Source organism: Rosa rugosa, chromosome 7 (assembly GCF_958449725.1).
Source record: "Rosa rugosa chromosome 7, drRosRugo1.1, whole genome shotgun sequence".
Classification (NCBI taxonomy): domain Eukaryota; kingdom Viridiplantae; phylum Streptophyta; class Magnoliopsida; order Rosales; family Rosaceae; genus Rosa; species Rosa rugosa.
The window spans coordinates 39,248,137-39,265,542 of record NC_084826.1 but is presented as its reverse complement, the minus strand read 5'-3'; the positions used below and the strand labels follow the sequence as shown (position 1 = coordinate 39,265,542).

Sequence of the window (17,406 nt, the reverse complement as noted above, 5' to 3'; positions counted from 1 at the left end):
AGAAGGGGCATATGAGGTTAAAGTTAGTAATTCAAGAGTTCAAACAAAACAATCCATATATGCACTACCTAGGCTTAAAACCTAAAGCTTGATAGTTATTTTAAAATACCATCATCCCAGCAAATCGATTTGCATACCCCACACACAAAGTCTTCGTAAAGTTATTATAATCATGTTGAGCTTCACGATATTATCACTTTGAAATGCTAGGTGCAAGATTTTCAATATTATTCTTCGGAACGATAGGAGTATGTTCCAATATTTGATAAAAATATTGTGGCCATACATGCTTCTTGCTAGAATGACTTTATTAGTAGATTCAGCTGCAACGACTTATTTTAACAACAAACATCTTAAATCCTTTCACCATGGAATGACGAAGAGATAAGTGAGGATCACGTTCCTACTGATAATCACAGTTCATGCCTTCATGGACATGCTCATGGTGGATATGATTCAGTAGTAGTTGATGCAAATTCACCCGAATCAAAGCTGATGAGCTAAAAGATAATTTAGAAAGTAATTTGGCTTTTCTTTTGCTCTTTTAACTTAGTTTCTGTTGAAGGATATCGACATAATGTGTGCCTCTACAAACTAGGGTTTGTTGTAGAGTTGTAATAGGAGTAGTTATAGATTCCCTAATTATGTTTGGACTCTATTACCTTTACGGTACTTTGTAATTCCCTATATATAGGGCTCCTATTATCAATAATACACACAACTATTTCTACACAATTCTATTATCCTACAACACGTTATCAGCACGAGTTCTAACCCTAGCTTCAGAAAAGAAAAGAAAAAAACCTAGAACTTCCTCTCTGCCGCCAACCCAAAACAAAACAAAAAAAAAAAAATCTCCATTCCGGCCTGCCTCAGCCTCACCTCATCTCATCTCACCTCACCGGCCGAACCTGCAAACCCAGCAGCCCAGCCCGGCCGGCCTCCTCCCCAGCGCCCCCGCGCCCAGACGCCTGCGGCTCAGCACACCAGCCTCACCCCAGCAGCCCACTGCAGCCCCTGCTGCCTGCACTGCTTCCTGCGCGCTGCTGCCTCCCTGCCAGCACACCACAGCCTCCCTGCCACTGCGCTGCTCCTGCTGCACGTCCCTGCCAGCCTACCGCGACCCCGCAGCCCGCTCAGCAGCCCTGCAGTACGCTGCGACCCCGAGCACCGCTAAGCAGCCCCGCAACCCCGAGCACCAGTACGCTGCTTCCCTGCACCCATACCACCAGCGAACTGCAGCAGCGACCCACTAGCAGCACCGCCTCCGATTTGCACCACCAGCAGCAGCCCAGTCCGCCTGCAGCCTAGGAGGAAGAAGAACGAACGAAAGAAAGAAGAAGAAGACCGAGAAAAAAAAATAATAAAAAAAAGAGAAGGGCTGGGCCCGAAAAAAAAAAAGAAAAAAAGGGAAAGGGTTGGGCCCGGAAAGAAAAAAAAAAAGGAGAAAGAAGAAAAAAAAAGGGGAAGGGAGAAGGGCAGCCCACCAACTGCCATTTCCGACCAGATTCCAGTGATCTTATTTTAGCTACACGCCTGCATCAACACGCGCGTGTCTTCAAGCCAAGAACAATCACGTAAGTTTTTATAATTAAGGTTGCTGCTTTCTTGTATTTAAATTCCTTTTATTTTCTGCAAATATTGGAATATATGTTGCCAAATGAGTTTGATATTTAACAAAGCGGAATTGTGGGGATTCACGCTTAACGAACTAAGAGTGTTCATAATTAAACGAACTAAGAGTGTTCGTGTGAACTAAGAGCGTTCACAATGCTTGGACTAAGAGCGTCCGTAAGCATCAAATTGTGACCATATTAAAACATCATTGTTTGGTCTAATCCAAAAGAGATTCTTGGAAATTGATTTCTTGGTAGCATAGCTCGGAAATCTTATTATTTAGTTTTCGTGGAAGTTTAGCTCCGAAACTAATATATTTTCTCTTCTTATTTTCAGGATGTCGAATGAACCTAGACTCGACTTTCCCATGCTTGACTCAACAGGCTCAGATTACCACAGTTGGGTAACCGATGTTGAGAACCATCTCACTTCAAAGGGAATATTACCCATAATCCAGGCACCTAACCCGGATCTTGTGTTCATCAGAACATCTGCAAAGAATGCTCAAGCAGTTATCTTGATGCGACGTCATATGGACAAAGCACTCAGATTGGAGTATATGTCGATCAAGGATGCAAGAGAGCTATGGGTAGCGCTAGAAGAGCGTTTTGGCAATGTCCAAGATTCCCTCCTCCCTGACTTGAAAGTTCAATGGAACAATCTGCGCTTTGCTGACTTCAAGTCTGTTGCTGAATATAATTCAGAGGCTCTTCGCTTACAATCCATGTTGCGATTCTGTGGACAACCTGTCACAGAGCAAGAGCTAATTGAGAAAACTCTCTCCACCTTCCCCGTCTCAGCCATTGTGGTATCAAAGCAATACCGTACTGAGGTTAATGCTGGACGGATCACGAGGTTTCATCAGCTTATCAATATCATATCTGTAGCTGAGAAACATGATAACATACTCGTGAGAAATTATAATTCAAGGCCCATTGGAACTAAGAGCGTTCATGAGGCGAATTATAATGCACCCAAAAGAGGGCGCAAGGAGCGAAACCCTAATGAGGGACATGAAGGACGTATGGGTCCATATAACCGCCCTAATAAGGAAGGAAACCGCAAGTTTGGTGCGGATACACGTGGTGGCAATGTCACACGTGGGGGAGATGGTCGTGGTCGTGGTCATGGTGGTTGCGCCATGGCTCGTGGTGGAGGTACCATGGGTCGTGGTGGTGGCACCAACCCTCCTAGGGAACGCCCACAACGTGCACAACGTGCACCTCAATTAAAGGGAGGCAACCGCAATGATGAGTGTCATCGATGTGGATCAATTGAGCATTGGTTCAAGCAATGCAAGGCAAGTGAGGAACTAGCTGCAAGATACAGGGCATATAGGGACCTGAGAGAGCAAGAAGTGTACCTTGCAGAAGAAGAAGAAGATGGTGGAGATGTCAATCTCACCATAGAGGACTTCAAAGCTGAAGATGAAGTGCACATGGATGCAACAGACTTTGATTAGATTAGTCCTTTTTATTTTTCCAAGAACTTTTGTAATGGCAATTTGCCTTAGTCAATAAATGACAATTGTATTAACTCTTTCTTATGTGGCGGACCCAATAAAATGTGATGTCTAGGAAAGTCATTGAGATTATTGGTACTTAAGAGAGCCTCGCTCCACCAACATCTCTCTCTACTTCCCTGGTCATATTTGATTGGAGTTACCAAACGGATAGAGTGACTACAATGTGTCTTACTTTGATTTTATTTTGGATTAGACTTTGGAAACTTTGATGTAATCATTGGCTATTAATAAAGTGTCAATTCTTTTACTTAATGTCTTGGACATACATTAATTCGAACTTTATTATATAAGAGCCAATGTTTTTCATGTGGAAACACATTATGAGAATGGACAGAGTTCCTTTGCATCACCTCTAATGACTACGAACGTAAACGAGTATTAGAGAAACTTATGTGTCGCTCTAGTGGGTTGTATGCAACCACTATTTGAGTTATTGAATCCAACTATGTCATGAGAGACGACTTATGGGATTTTGGCACATATAGGCTTTGACATGATGATCCGTGTATTAAAGACTTTACACAGACATCCATTTTCAGAACGAAGAAAAGTAAGAACCAAGAATTGGTTCGAGGAGCTGCACATGCGCCTCATGGCGTCATGATTGTGCAAAGACAGGCCATACATGGCCAGTGCCGCCTACCCCCTGCGGCAAATACATGGCATTGACGCCATAAACTCCTCTCTCTACTTCTCAAGTCTATTGTGACATTATGGCTTAACCAAAACCTTCATTGGTTGATTATAAAGCCCATGTTTCGTTCTGTAAAGCCTGTTATTTAGGATTGAGACCATCCTATGCAAAGGAGATTGAGGAAATAATTCCATTCTTACAAAGAATCCAAGGGAATTCTATGGATTTGATCAACCAACTTGCGGACCATATAGATGTTTTATGGTGTTGGTTGATACGCAAACACGCTGGTCACGTGTTGTGCCATTATCCACTCGTAATGCTGCTTATACTACACTCCTAGCACATAACATATGGCTACGGGCTCACTACCCAGATCATCCCATTCAGTCAATTTGACCTGATAATGTTAGAGAGTTTACATCGACAGTTTTCGATGACTATTGCATATCATTGGGTATTGATATCAAGTATCATATTCCCATGTACACACCCAATTGATCTCGCGGAAAAGCCACCATTAAACGACTACAATGGTAGCCCGGACATTGGTAATGCGCACCAATATTTCCGCTTGGGTTATGCAATATCGCATGCAGCTATGCTAATTCGTCTACGACTCATAGCAGCCACTCAACTTTTATTTGCGTTACAGCTAGTGACTGGGTTCGAGTCTAATATCTCGTATTTATGCATATTTGAGTGTGCGGTTCATGTGCCAATTGCGCCGCCACAGCGCATCAACATGAGTCATTGCAACGAATGCATATATATATATATATATTTGTTGGACATGAGTCTCCAACTGTAAGTCCGCTATGTAGAACCCTTGACAGGCGATCTCTATTTCGCTGGATTTGCGAATTGTCACTTTGATGAGACAGTCTTCCCGTCGTTAGGGGGAGATTAGAACGTCAATGTTCAACAGGAACGACAGGAATTGTCGTGGTCTGTCCCCACTATGTCTCATCTTGATCCCCTAAAAGTGACGAGATCACATATACTTGCTGCAAACATGCCTGCAAGGATTGATGTCCCCACAAGAGGACATGGTGCCACCCAGAGAAGATGGGTACTGCACCACTACCATGGATGGTAATATGGTGACGCCACAAGGTGGCATAATGGCGTCATAGGCCATGGGTTCCGCTAGAGAGCGTAGGAGACCCATAGGTTCGATGGATTCTCTTCCTAAGAAGAGAGCGAGTTTGGCACAACTTGATCCATTGATCATTGATACTCAAAATCCATCTCATGAGAATATTTTGGATTGTGGTTATGTCCAAGAGACATCGTTGGGGGACGCCTCAATGTTAGAACCAATTCCTGAGAATATAGAGATCTCTACGAACTACACTAGTGTACATGAGGACGTGGAATTATTGAGACCAATGACATCGAACCTTACTCCGTTGAAGAATGCCAACGTAGAGAAAATTGGCCTAAATGGAAAGATGCGATCCAGGTTGAATTGGATTCACTAACGAAGAGGAAGGATTTCGGGCCTGAGATGCCAACACCTCCTAACATAAAACCTGTTGACATTAATAGGTCTTCGTTAGATAGCGTGATGAGAGAAAGAGATGGCAATCTCGCCTTATGGCGCAAGGTTTCTCACAACGCCCTGGAATCGACTACGAGAAGACATATTCTCTCGTAATGGATGTCATTGCACTCCACTACCTTGTCAGTTTGGTAGTTTCCAAATAACTGAACATGCAGCTTACGAATGTGATCACTACGTATTTCTATGGGGATCTAGATACGGAATATAATGAAGGTTCTTGTGGACTTTGTTTACCCAAGTCAAGTGGCTCTAGACCACGGAGCGCATTTGCAACGAGGTTGAAATGCTCACTAAAATGACTACTTGATTGGGAAGGGATATGATGAACTATGCCCACGCGTTTCCATGACAAGTTCCGGATTTGCAATTGTCGCGGTTTATGTTGATAAACATAATTGGAACCCTTGTGAGTTAAGGAAAACCGCTGAACACCTGAAATCCGAGTTTGAGGGGAAGGACCTTGGGAGAACACGGTTTTGTATACCGTGTCAATAGATGCTTAGACATTTTTGATAAAGTCAAAGATGCACCATGGTCGTCCGTAGTCTTGGCCCTAAAATGGATCCGTTTCGTCCCAGGGATGATGACGAAGACGTGTTAATAGCAGGAATGCTTACTCATGTACAATAGGCGCATTATTGTACTTAGCACAATACAAGACCGGACACCTCAATTGTTATGAACTTGTTGGCTAGATGTAGCCATGCGCCAACGCAACGCCATTGGACTGGTATAAAAACAATCTTTCAATACTTGAGATGTACGATTGATATGGGCTTGTTCTATCCCTACAGAGAAAAGAGATGACGGAAGTGTGGGATCGGACCCCACAAGGCAAAATGCCACCTTCCGTGCTCCTCATCCCCTCCATCAAAATGACAACAAGCACTTCTAAATATTGAAGTGAACCATATCCAATCAGAGGATAATGTAGCGGACTTATTTACTAAGTCGTTACCAAAATCCACCTTCGAGAAACATGTGAAGAGCATCGGATTGAGAAAGTTATCCGAACTCCCATGATTGTAGCAATCAGGGGGAGATATTGACATCAGGGGGAGGCATGATGTCTACATGTTCGATCTCGAAGAGTGAAGGACGTGTTGTGCTCTTTTTGTCCTTCGACCAGGGTTATTTTTGTCCCACAGGGTTTTTGTTACCTGGCAAGGTTTTTAACGAGGCAACAATCAAAGCGTCATCACCAAGTTTGAGCGGCACAAGGGGGAGTGTTGAAGGATATCGACATAATGTGTGCCTCTACAAACTAGGGTTTGTTGTAGAGTTGTAATAGGAGTAGTTATAGATTCCCTAATTATGTTTGGACTCTATTACCTTTACGGTACTTTGTAATTCCCTATATATAGGGCTCCTATTATCAATAATACACACAACTATTTCTACACAATTCTATTATCCTACAACAGTTTCTTAATAGTAAGACTATTAATTTTTTTATTTAATTGTGATATTTGATGTTTATTGATTTGAAGTTATAGCTCTTGGAAATAAGCATAGTGTTTCACTTGGTGATAATTGGGATTAACTTGGGTGCTTCAGAAAACTATAAAATAGTAAGGCCTCTTTTAGTGGCTTTGTCCATCTATTAACTTTTGAAGGAACCAAATTTGGTTGGTGCGGATGTCAGGTAAATTTTTCCCGTGGCCAAATTGCAGCATCTATATTTTTGTTTCTTTTTGATTGCTTGATTACCCATCATTATTTCTATCATACTTGAATGACCTGAGTTTCATGTTTAAATCAGTCAACAATTTACTAATAATAGGCTAGTATGAATTTAACGGTGGTGTAAGTTATGTGAATGAATCCAGTTAATTTTGTTTGTTAAGACTGAAAGTAACTTTTATTTATTTATGTAACTGTACTTTATGCGTAGCACGGGAGAAAATGAAAACTTGGAGTGAAAATGAAGTGACATTCTATTTTTTTTAACATGTGCACGTACACGGTTACATGTTGCTAAATCTTATGCTATGCTTGTGTTTCGTCACGGTGTACTTAAATAACAATTTGCTTAAGTATTGTTATTTAAGTACACCATGATGAAACACAAGCATATCATAAGTATTGTAGGCGAGAGAGGCTAAAACACTGACTACAATAATTGTGCAATTCTCTGGTTTGAATTGCAATTGGTATTGCTTTTGTCATACACTTCAATTGTGTTCTTATACTGCTTTTATTATACATACACACATAAATAGGTTATGATTAAGTAAAAAGATTAAGTAGATCGACTATGGTTTTAGTTAGTCTCCCATCTTGTATGTTATGTTGTTAAAACAGTGCTACATGTGATGTTGTCTGAAATTTTAACATGTTACGTGTTCATAAGACAGTTTGATGTTGCAGTATAAAACAATCAGGGAAGCATGCATATCCCAACGTGTAAGATGGTTAATTGCACCAATGAGAATTGCAAACATAGATAATAAGAGTACCCTTTGATTATTCAAAAAAAAAAAAAAAGAGTACCCTTTGAATGATCAATAATTACCTTGGAGTTTCGAGTGTGTATCAAGGGAGTAGCTATATGGAAAACAAACTCATTCATTAATTGCCTGCTTAAACGTAACCAAATTATAGAAGTCAGCTACAAACAACAGTTTTTCATCATAATCAAGAAGGCTCCTTAGAAGTCTTACTTTCGAAAATATTATCTATAAAAATATTTCACACAAAAACTAAGTAAATAAATAAAAACATGTATATATGATTACAGTATAAGCTAGAAACACAGACAGATCGAGAAGAAATATATCATAGAGTACCCAAGTACCGGATCTCATCAGAACTCTGAGGTTAACCTTGCTTGGGCGAGAATAGTACTAGGATAAGTGAACTCCAGGGAAGACCTCATGTTGTAGCACTAGGATGAGTACCCAAGTTTCAGACTGTTGCATGAACAGTGTACTCCTCCTCTAAGAGCTTCTTGACAAACCAAGAGGCTATGTAACCTGAGTGTCTTGTAACATAAACCTTGTAGCCATTATTTCCCCCTTAAAAACTCTCTGAGATCTAACTTTCTCTTGTCCTTTAATGGCTTTAATTATCTCATCTGCATCAAAACTGTTCCTTGCTACCATCCTAGAGTAGAAGACCCTCCAAATATAATCTGATGCACTCATTTCAATAAATAATGTCCATCCTATTGAGAAGAAAAATACGTAGCTGCAAGGGTGCAATAAACAAACAAAAGTGTGCAAACACATACCATGACTACAGCAATATCAGAATCGTGGGATTTGTTTTGACCAAATTTTACAATGCATGAAAACTCTTTCCCTTACTTGTTATGAGGGATAAGGTGAGTAATTAAAGAGTCAATTTTGCGGTAGAGTATTCAACAACAAGTGCTCGAGTGAAGTTAAACATTTGTGAGATATATGAATGATGAAAAGCCAAAATTAACAAAAGAGGCCCAAAATAATCAAATAAGGATATAAAAACATATCGAACTGTAGAATAACATGTTGTCCGTCTAATAATATTGTTTTTGGGTTATTTGCTAATTTACTATATATAAAACGTCGGTTAACTGGCCGTTTCACTGTTTATAAGCCGAGCCGAGCCGAGCCAAGCCGATTCTTATTTACACCGACAAGGCCCATCTACAAATCTTCTCATCCTGTATCTAGAAATGTCGATACTTTTATTTCCACCGACCAATTTCCACCGACAAGAGCCTTCTCTCTACAAATCTAGAAGCCTCTGTTACACCGACAGAAGGCTCTATATATACCGAACTTAGCTGACAATTTCGGGTTGCCACAGAAAGTCCAGAAACCCGTCAAGCAGAAAAAGGAGAGAGAGAGAGAGAGAGAGAGAGAGAAAGAGAGGGATTCAGGAAAGGGGATTCTCACCTCATCATCTCAGCGGTTAGTTCTTTCTGAGCCGATTTGCCTTCTTATTTCTGGGCTGTGATTATGAGTTTTCGATTTGATCTGTTGTTGTTTACAATCTTGATAGAGTGAAAGGGAGAGAGTGCTGTTCGATCCTTTATTGTTGCTCTATGTAAATGTTGTTGTTTCTGTTCGTTTTGGCTTTTTAGGAGTAATCGATCAAAGACTATTGGATTAGAAGGTGGATTAGAAGGTAGTTTAGTTGATTTGATTAGTGTGCTTGATTTCGTTGTCATTTTGTTTGATTTTATGCATTTCTTTCTGAAAATGATTGATGCAAGATTGGTTTCCATTTAGTTCTGTTTTAGCTTCCTCAAGTGAAAAAAGAGAAGTGTTTAAAGGGACATCTGTATCAATTTTGGTGCTATATGATGATCATGATGACGAAGTATGGGGATGTAATGGTGGGATCATCGCTGTTTTTATTTGGACTCAGTGAGTCCATCACCCCACATCTCTTCTCATAGTCTTATTCCCAGAATTTCTATGTTGGGCTGCTATTACTGTGTATCATATATATATATATATATATATATATATAGACACGCACTAAAAATTTTGTGCCATATCTGCATTTTAGATATTTCTGCTCAAGTTTGTATTATACTTCAAACTAAGAACACTGAAGCATATTTCAAGTGATTTATTTGTTTGAAGATTTGTGTTTCAGGTGTGGGTTATTTGTTTTCTTGCATGTTTATGGGTAATGTCTGAAGTAAAGAAGTAAATTGAGCAAACTTTGTAAATTGAGGAAACTTTGTTTATGGGTAGTTTGTTCATTTTGGGTTTGATTGGCAGATTCTTTCTTTGCTATTTGAACGATCCCACCACAACCACCACTGAAGCTTTCCCGTTTCTCAATTCTGAAAAAAAGTACTCCCTCCATACTCGACTCATATTTCAATCCAATTTTAATCAATATCAATTTCAGTTTTTTTTCTTTTTCATTAGATTGTATATTTTCTGTCGTGCTTTAACCAATTTTACCTTCATTTAAGGCGAAACATGATAGTATTGATCACGTTAACCACTGAAATTTTTGATTAAGATGTTGGTTTAGTTTTCACCTCAATGTATAAGTTTCAGTTACCCAATGTTATATTCGTTTCATTAGACTACAAGGGGTTCTGTTTCAGTTCTATTCATGACATATCAACTAGATTCTCTGATACCTCTCTGAAGGTTATTTGTCAACTAAGTTTTGGTAGTAAACTATATATATACATATAGTAAGCTGCCCAATATATTTCTTCAATTGAATATCAATTGGATTTAATGTATGCAGATTAGGTAGAGCATTTGAGGTGTTGTCAATTGTGAAGTTGCTGCTACCGACATTCCAATATCATCTTTTTCAGGTTGGTTGTCTATATTTATATGTATAAGTTTGAAGTCAAGGCAATAATGATAAAAGGATTCTTATGTCTTTAGTTTAATCCTAGATCAATTGTACATGGGATTAATTATTTAGAATAATTGAAACAAGATGAAAAAAGCTGCTTAGGTATAATGCAAAGTGAAAATTGTTTGGACTTCAATCTAATAGTAGACATCAGGTATGGCATAAACATTGAAGATGCTTACTTTATCAGTTTGGTTATAAACTGCAACATATGCACTCTTATTATTTAGCATATTTACATGTTGCTTATCATGTGCTAATTTTTGGGAAAGCATTAGAGATTCTCTGATACCTCTATGAAGTTTATTTGTGAACTGAGTTTTTGATTTTGATCTTTGCTTTTTAAATTTAGATCAATGATCTTACAAGTTCATAACAAAATGCATTGAAAACAGTGATGTCAACAGAAAGTGGAAAGAAGAGCAAATTTTTAGGAGGCGATAATAGCAGTCAAAAGAGAGGACAAAGAATGCTTAATGATCAGAATCTGACTACTCTTTCTAACAAGACCATGGATTGTAGAAGAAAATCAAGAAGATGGAGAGAAGGTAACTATGTATTATTAACTTTACAACATTTGTGTACATTAGTAATTATTGTGTACATGAGTATTTTCATAGAATTTCTTTTAGTGTCCATAGCTTTAAAATAGTTGACATTATTAGAACTTTTGTTTGCAGTATCTGAGACATTGATCATCCAAGAGAATCAGAGTCAGACTTGCAGCAGCAATGATCAAAATGGTAATACATTTTGACCAAGAATCATCTCTTACTTCCAGCTAGAATCATGTACAACTTCATTGATAAATGATTGTCCTTTGAATACAGGGATGTCAACAAACAGTGGAAAAAGGAAACTAAGAAGAGTGTCAGAAAGTGATCTTGCTAATATGAGCATGGATTGTCGAAGAAAATCAAGAAGGTGGAGAGAAGGTAACCATATATTATTAACTTTAAATTGTTACTATAGATGAGTTACTTTCATAAAGTTCCTTTTGTAGTCATCTGTTGTATTCTCTTATTTAACATAGTTGATATCATTAAAATTTTGTTTGCAGCATCTAAGCCAGTGCTAATAGAAAAGAATCCGACTTCCGAGAGTAATGATGAAAATGGCGATGCATCTAACTATTGTGGTCAAGGAAGTAGAAATGATCAACAAAATTCTGACGTGCTTCCCCATGAAAATTCAGATGCTTATAGTACATATATGATAGGTAAGTGTAATAATGTTGGATACTTCTTAATAATGATCATTGAATTTTATGAATCATTCTTTTTTCTACAGTTAATAATCATGACAAATACTTGACAAAAGAAAAATTCTGGTGGCAGGGCTGATTGTGAAATATGAGGACTCTGGAGACAACGTCTGTAATTGTACTTATTGCGGTGCATACTTTTGGCACGAAGAAGCTATAAAACAATCATCTATAAATGCGCAACTCATATATACAAATTGCTGTAAGAAAGGACAGATTAAGCTTCCACAACCTAGACCAACTCCTAATTTTCTTAGAACATTATTGAATGACAAAAATTTTAAAGAAAATATTCGAGTTTATAATTCAATGTTCTGTTTCACGTCAATGGGAGCAAAAATTGATCATAAAATAAATACTGGATCAGGTCCTTACATATTCAAAATCAATGGACAAGTACATCATTTAATGGGTTCTGTGTTGCCTTTTGAAGGTGAGTCTCCTAAATATGCTCAATTATATGTATATGATACTAGAAATGAAATTGCAAATCGTATTAATGCTATTGACCCTGCTCTTGTTAATCAAAATATTAGATCAGATATCGTTGAAGGACTTATTAAGATGTTCGATGAAATTAATGAATTAGCAAAACAATTTCGCATTATGAGAGATAAATTTGAAAACCGTTCTTTACCTTCATTTAAAATGAGCATACTTGATCGCCGCTCTATCGATGATAAACAATATGAAAAGCCAGTGAATGATGAAATTGGTGGTTTAATTGTCGGTGATATTGGCGAATATAATTCAAATAAAGATATAATTATTGAATCAAATAGTGGATCCTTACAACGAGTTTCTAAAATACATCCGAAATATATGTCATTGCAATATCCAATTCTTTTTCCATACGGTGAAGATGGATATACACCAGATTTACAAATGGAACAAATAGGAAAAAATCGTGCGCAAAAAAGAGAGAAGATGTCAATGCGAAGTTATATTGCATATCAAATACAAGATAGAAATTATGAAACAAATACTTTATTACAAGGTGGACGATTATTTCAGCAATTCTTAGTAGATTCATATGCAACTGTTGAAGAATATCGTTTAGATTGGATCAGAAAAAAAAAAAAAAAATCTTAGAACAGAGATTTATAAAGATCTTTATACTGCAGCGTCAGCTGGAATTAATAAAGGTTATGACTTAGGACAAAGAATTATTTTACCAAGCTCTCATACTGGAAGTCCTAGAGATATGATCAATAATTATCATGATGCTATGGCAATTTGCAGACAATATGGAAATCCTGATTTATTCATTACTTTTACTTGCAATGTTAAGTGGAGAGAAATATCAAGATATTTTGAAAAAAATCCTACATGTAGAGTTGAAGATAGACCTGATATAATTTCAAGAATTTTTAAAATAAAATTACAAAATATGATTGCTTATATCAAGTCGGGAGAACCTTTCGGAGAAGTTGAAGCAGGTAAGTTTCAACACATTATTATATTATATTATTTTGTTTGTTGTTTTTTGTTGTATAAATTTTGAAAATATTGAAAACTGATAACAATTTCTTTTATATTGTATTATTTTGTTTATTGTTTTTTGTTGTATAAATTTTGAAAATATCTAAAACTAACTGATAACAATTTCTTTTTAAATACAGATGTTTCTACAATAGAATTTCAAAAAAGAGGACTTCCCCATGCTCATATGTTATTTTGGTTGAAAAAACATTACAAATGTTACACAGCAGATGATATAGATTCGATTATTTCAGCAGAATTACCGGATAAAAATGCAAATCCAGAACTTTTTGAAATTGTTAGTCAATTTATGATTTATGGACCTTGCGGACAAATAAATTTAGGCTCTCCATGCATGAGAGATGGAAAATGTTCTAAATTTTTTCCAAAACCATATAATACAAAAACTGTGTTTGAAGCAGGTTTACCTACAACTTATAGACGTCGTGATGACCATACAAAATATGTGATAAAAAAATGGTATACATATAGGTAATAATTTTGTCGTACCTTATAATTCACATTTATTATTAAAATATAATGCTCACATTAACGTTGAATCATGCTCTCAATCTATGTTAATTAAATATTTATTTAAATATATTAATAAAGGACCAGATCGAGTTCCAGCTTTACTACATGAAGATTGTAATGATGAAATTCAAACTTATCTTAATTGTCGTTATTTAACTCCTCATGAATCTGTCTAGAGATTATTTGAATATGCAATTCACCATCGACATCCTGCTGTTCAGCATTTACAAATTCATATGCCTTTAGAACAAAATGTTATTTTTAATGAATTTCAATCTCTTGAATCAATAATTAAATATAAAAGTACAGAAGATACTATGCTTACTGCATGGTTCAAAGCTAATACAATATATCCAGAGGCGCGTCGATTAACTTATGTAGAATTTCCAACTAAATTCATTTGGCATAATGACAAAAAATATTGGGCACCGAGAAAACAATGTCAAACAATCGGTCGACTAAGATATATACATCCTACATTCGGTGAATTATATTTTATGAGAATGTTATTAAATGTTCAAAAAGGTTGCTGCGATTTTAATTCAATAAAAACAATTAATGGTATTGTACATTCTACTTATCAAGAAGCATGCCAATCTTTAGGTTTGTTAGGTGATGATAAAGAATGGATTGAGGCATTAACAAATTCCTCACCTATAGCAACAGCATCTGAAATGCGTCAACTTTTTGTGACAATAATCTTATTTTGTGATGTTGCAAATCCTAAAATGTTATTAGAATCACATTGGTTCAACATGTGTGATGATATTTTATATAAAGCTAGAAGTGAAATCGGGAACCCAAATCTAAACTTACCTGAGTCTGAACAAAAAAACAAGTTGTTATTTGAGTTAGAACAAATATTTAATCAATCATCAAGCTCTTTAAAAGATCATCAATTACCAATGCCTGATACAGATGGAATGCTACAATTAAGTAACAAATTATTACAAGAAGAGTTAGATTATGATTGTTTCGAATTAAAACGTCATCACATGAATTTAGTTACTCAATTAAATACATGTCAAAGAATTGTTTATGATGAAGTTTTTTTTTTGAAGGGAAAGACGACAAACTATATTAAGTGAAACTGAGAAGTACATGGAGCGATGCATTTGCATCGAGAGAAAAACAATAAAGCATAACAAGATGCACAGACGCATCTATAAAGTAGGAAAGCAATAAAAGATAGCAAGACGCACAGACGCATCTAAAATGAAAGGTAACCATGTGACTTGATGACGAACGCCATCGCTGCACTGCATATGTCACGAGAGCAGTGAAAATATAGTAGTAACCGTAACTGTAACTGTAACCAGTGATATGATCACCTAGGAGAGGTAATTCTGTAACCAGTGATGAAGTTATTAAAGCAATTGAAGAAAAAACATGTAATACTTTTTTTGTTCATGGTCACGGAGGAACCGGTAAAACTTTTTTATGGCATACAATAATAAGCAAATTAAGATCTGAAGGAAAAATTGTTCTAGCTGTTGCTTCATCAGGAATTGCTTCAATATTACTTCCAAATGGTAGAACAGCTCATTCTAGATTTAAAATACCTCTTACAGTAAATAATTTATCAATATGTCCAATAAAAAAAGGCACTGATCTTGCAAAACTAATTGATAAAACAGAATTAATTATTTGGGATGAAGCTCCAATGTGTCACAAATGTTGTTTTGAATCATTAGATAAATGTTTACGCGATATTTTAACAAAGCCAAATAATACAGAAATTGATAAACCATTTGGTGGTAAACCTATTTTATTAGGTGGAGATTTTAGACAAATTGTACCTGTTATTGCAGGAGGAACTAAAGAAGAAGTAATTGAAGCTTCATTAAATTACTCATATCTTTGGCAATCATTTAAAATATTTCATTTAACAGAAAATATGAGATTATCAACAAAAAATTTAACTAATGAAGATAAAAAAACTATTTCGGCTTTTGCAAATTGGTTATTACAAATTGGAGAAGGTAAAATACAATCAATTAACTATGAAAATGATAGAGATTCATCTTGGATTGAAATCCCAAATAATTTACTTATCCATAATTATACAGATCCAATAGAAGCAATTTTTTCTGCAACATATTCAAATTTTAGCACTAATTACAACAAATTTGGTTATTTAAGGGAACGCGCAATAGTTACACCACGAAATGTTGTAGTACGTGATATAAATGATTATGCTATAAGTTTATTACCAGGTGACACGACGACTTATCTGAGTTCAGACACTATTTCATCTAATTCCAAAAGCAATGAAAATATCGATCTTTTATATCCTATAGAATTCTTAAATAAACTTGAATTTACTGGATTACCATCACATAAATTGACACTAAAAGTTGGAATGCCAATTATGTTATTAAGAAATTTAAATCAAGTATCCGGTTTATGTAATGGAACAAGATTAATAGTTACAAATTTATTTGATCGATTAATAGAAGCAAAAATATTGACAGGAAATAATATAGGTAAAAAAATTTTAATACCTAGAATTGTACTTACAGCGACTGAAAACAAATGGCCATTCATTTTTAAAAGACGTCAATTTCCAATTAGACCATGTTATGCCATGACAATCAACAAAAGTCAAGGTCAATCACTAAATCAAGTTGGTATATATATAAGAGGTCAGGAGTTCGAGCCCCATCAAGGGTGGGAATGGGGTGGGGTTTTTTTTTTAAAAAAAAAAAAAAAAAAAAGTTGGTATATATTTGCCTGAACCTGTTTTTACTCACGGACAATTATATGTTGCACTTTCAAGAGTTACATCAATAAATGGTTTAAAAATTTTGATAAATAATAGCAATGATATACCAAACAAATATGCTAAAAATATTGTCTATAAAGATGTTTTACGAAATTTGTAAATTGAAATATATACGTTGCATTGGATATTGATACAAGATCGAAAAAAATGCATTGGATGGATGCTCAGCCATCGAGAAGGAAAGACGCTTTCAAAGGCGAAAGACCTTAGGGAGATACCTTTTGTGATCCATGGAAAGTCTGTTGGCGATCCCTTTGTTGCAACTAGCCATGAGTATGATACATCTCTGAAGCAATATAGTATGCAAATAGGGGATTAGCATTTTTCACTAAGTTATCTGTAAATTTAGTCCTTAAATATTATCGTTGTAGTTCTAAAACCCGCAGCAAAGCGCGGGTTCAATTTCTAGTGCATACAAATTGTTAGTCGTTAATGCAACATCTTAATCTGGTTATAACTTTGAGTGTGGTCAAGACCATAAAAAGATTGAATGCACCCCATGCACACGTATCTAATTTTCTTGTTACCTATCCACCTACCTAGAATGAATTTCTAGTATCGTTGCAACACCGACTACTTGGCAACGGCGACACCAGTATTTCGGTTCTCCACGCTCCCTCTGGAGTGGTAGGGGAGCTTCAACTACTTTGATTCAATACAAGCACACCGATATGAT

The 17,406-nt window shown here is 36.3% G+C and overlaps 2 protein-coding genes across 13 annotated transcripts; both read left to right on the top strand.

Annotated features, from left to right (window-relative positions):
• The first annotated feature begins 1,524 nt into the window (after positions 1–1,524).
• Positions 1,525–3,389, top strand: LOC133720070 (uncharacterized). The gene is made up of 2 exons (XM_062146256.1): positions 1,525–1,577; positions 1,954–3,389. Exon 2 carries the CDS (start codon positions 1,955–1,957, stop codon positions 3,077–3,079), a length of 1,125 nt encoding a protein of 374 aa, XP_062002240.1. The 5' UTR covers positions 1,525–1,577; position 1,954; the 3' UTR covers positions 3,080–3,389.
• Positions 3,390–9,027: 5,638 nt separating this feature from the next.
• LOC133721639 (uncharacterized) lies at positions 9,028–13,832 on the top strand. Of its 12 annotated transcripts, none has more exons than XR_009852285.1 (9): positions 9,029–9,239; positions 10,062–10,136; positions 10,549–10,621; positions 11,061–11,213; positions 11,331–11,408; positions 11,496–11,600; positions 11,726–11,884; positions 12,003–13,368; positions 13,552–13,832. XR_009852285.1 is itself a non-coding variant. In XM_062148306.1 (9 exons), the coding sequence occupies exons 5-9, from the start codon at positions 11,063–11,065 to the stop codon at positions 13,019–13,021; spliced, it is 1,512 nt and encodes a 503-aa protein (XP_062004290.1). In that variant the 5' UTR covers positions 9,029–9,239; positions 9,413–9,456; positions 10,062–10,136; positions 10,549–10,621; positions 11,061–11,062; the 3' UTR covers positions 13,022–13,832. The 12 variants fall into 12 exon arrangements, 11 of the variants coding, with proteins under 11 accessions (XP_062004294.1, XP_062004295.1, XP_062004290.1 ...); XM_062148306.1 differs by adding an exon at positions 9,413–9,456 and having other exon boundaries at positions 12,003–13,832; XM_062148305.1 differs by adding an exon at positions 9,331–9,456 and having other exon boundaries at positions 12,003–13,832.
• The last annotated feature ends 3,574 nt before the right edge of the window (positions 13,833–17,406 follow it).

Coding starts and splice junctions, on each gene's coding strand:
- LOC133720070 (XM_062146256.1), top strand. CDS start 1,955: ATGTCGAATGAACCTAGACTCGACTTTCCCATGCTTGACTCAACAGGC.
- LOC133721639 (XM_062148311.1), top strand. CDS start 11,063: ATGTCAACAGAAAGTGGAAAGAAGAGCAAATTTTTAGGAGGCGATAAT. Junction 11,601..11,725: donor ATCAAGAAGGTGGAGAGAAG/GTAACCATATAT, acceptor TTTTGTTTGCAG/CATCTAAGCCAGTGCTAATA. Junction 11,885..12,002: donor TTATAGTACATATATGATAG/GTAAGTGTAATA, acceptor TTCTGGTGGCAG/GGCTGATTGTGAAATATGAG.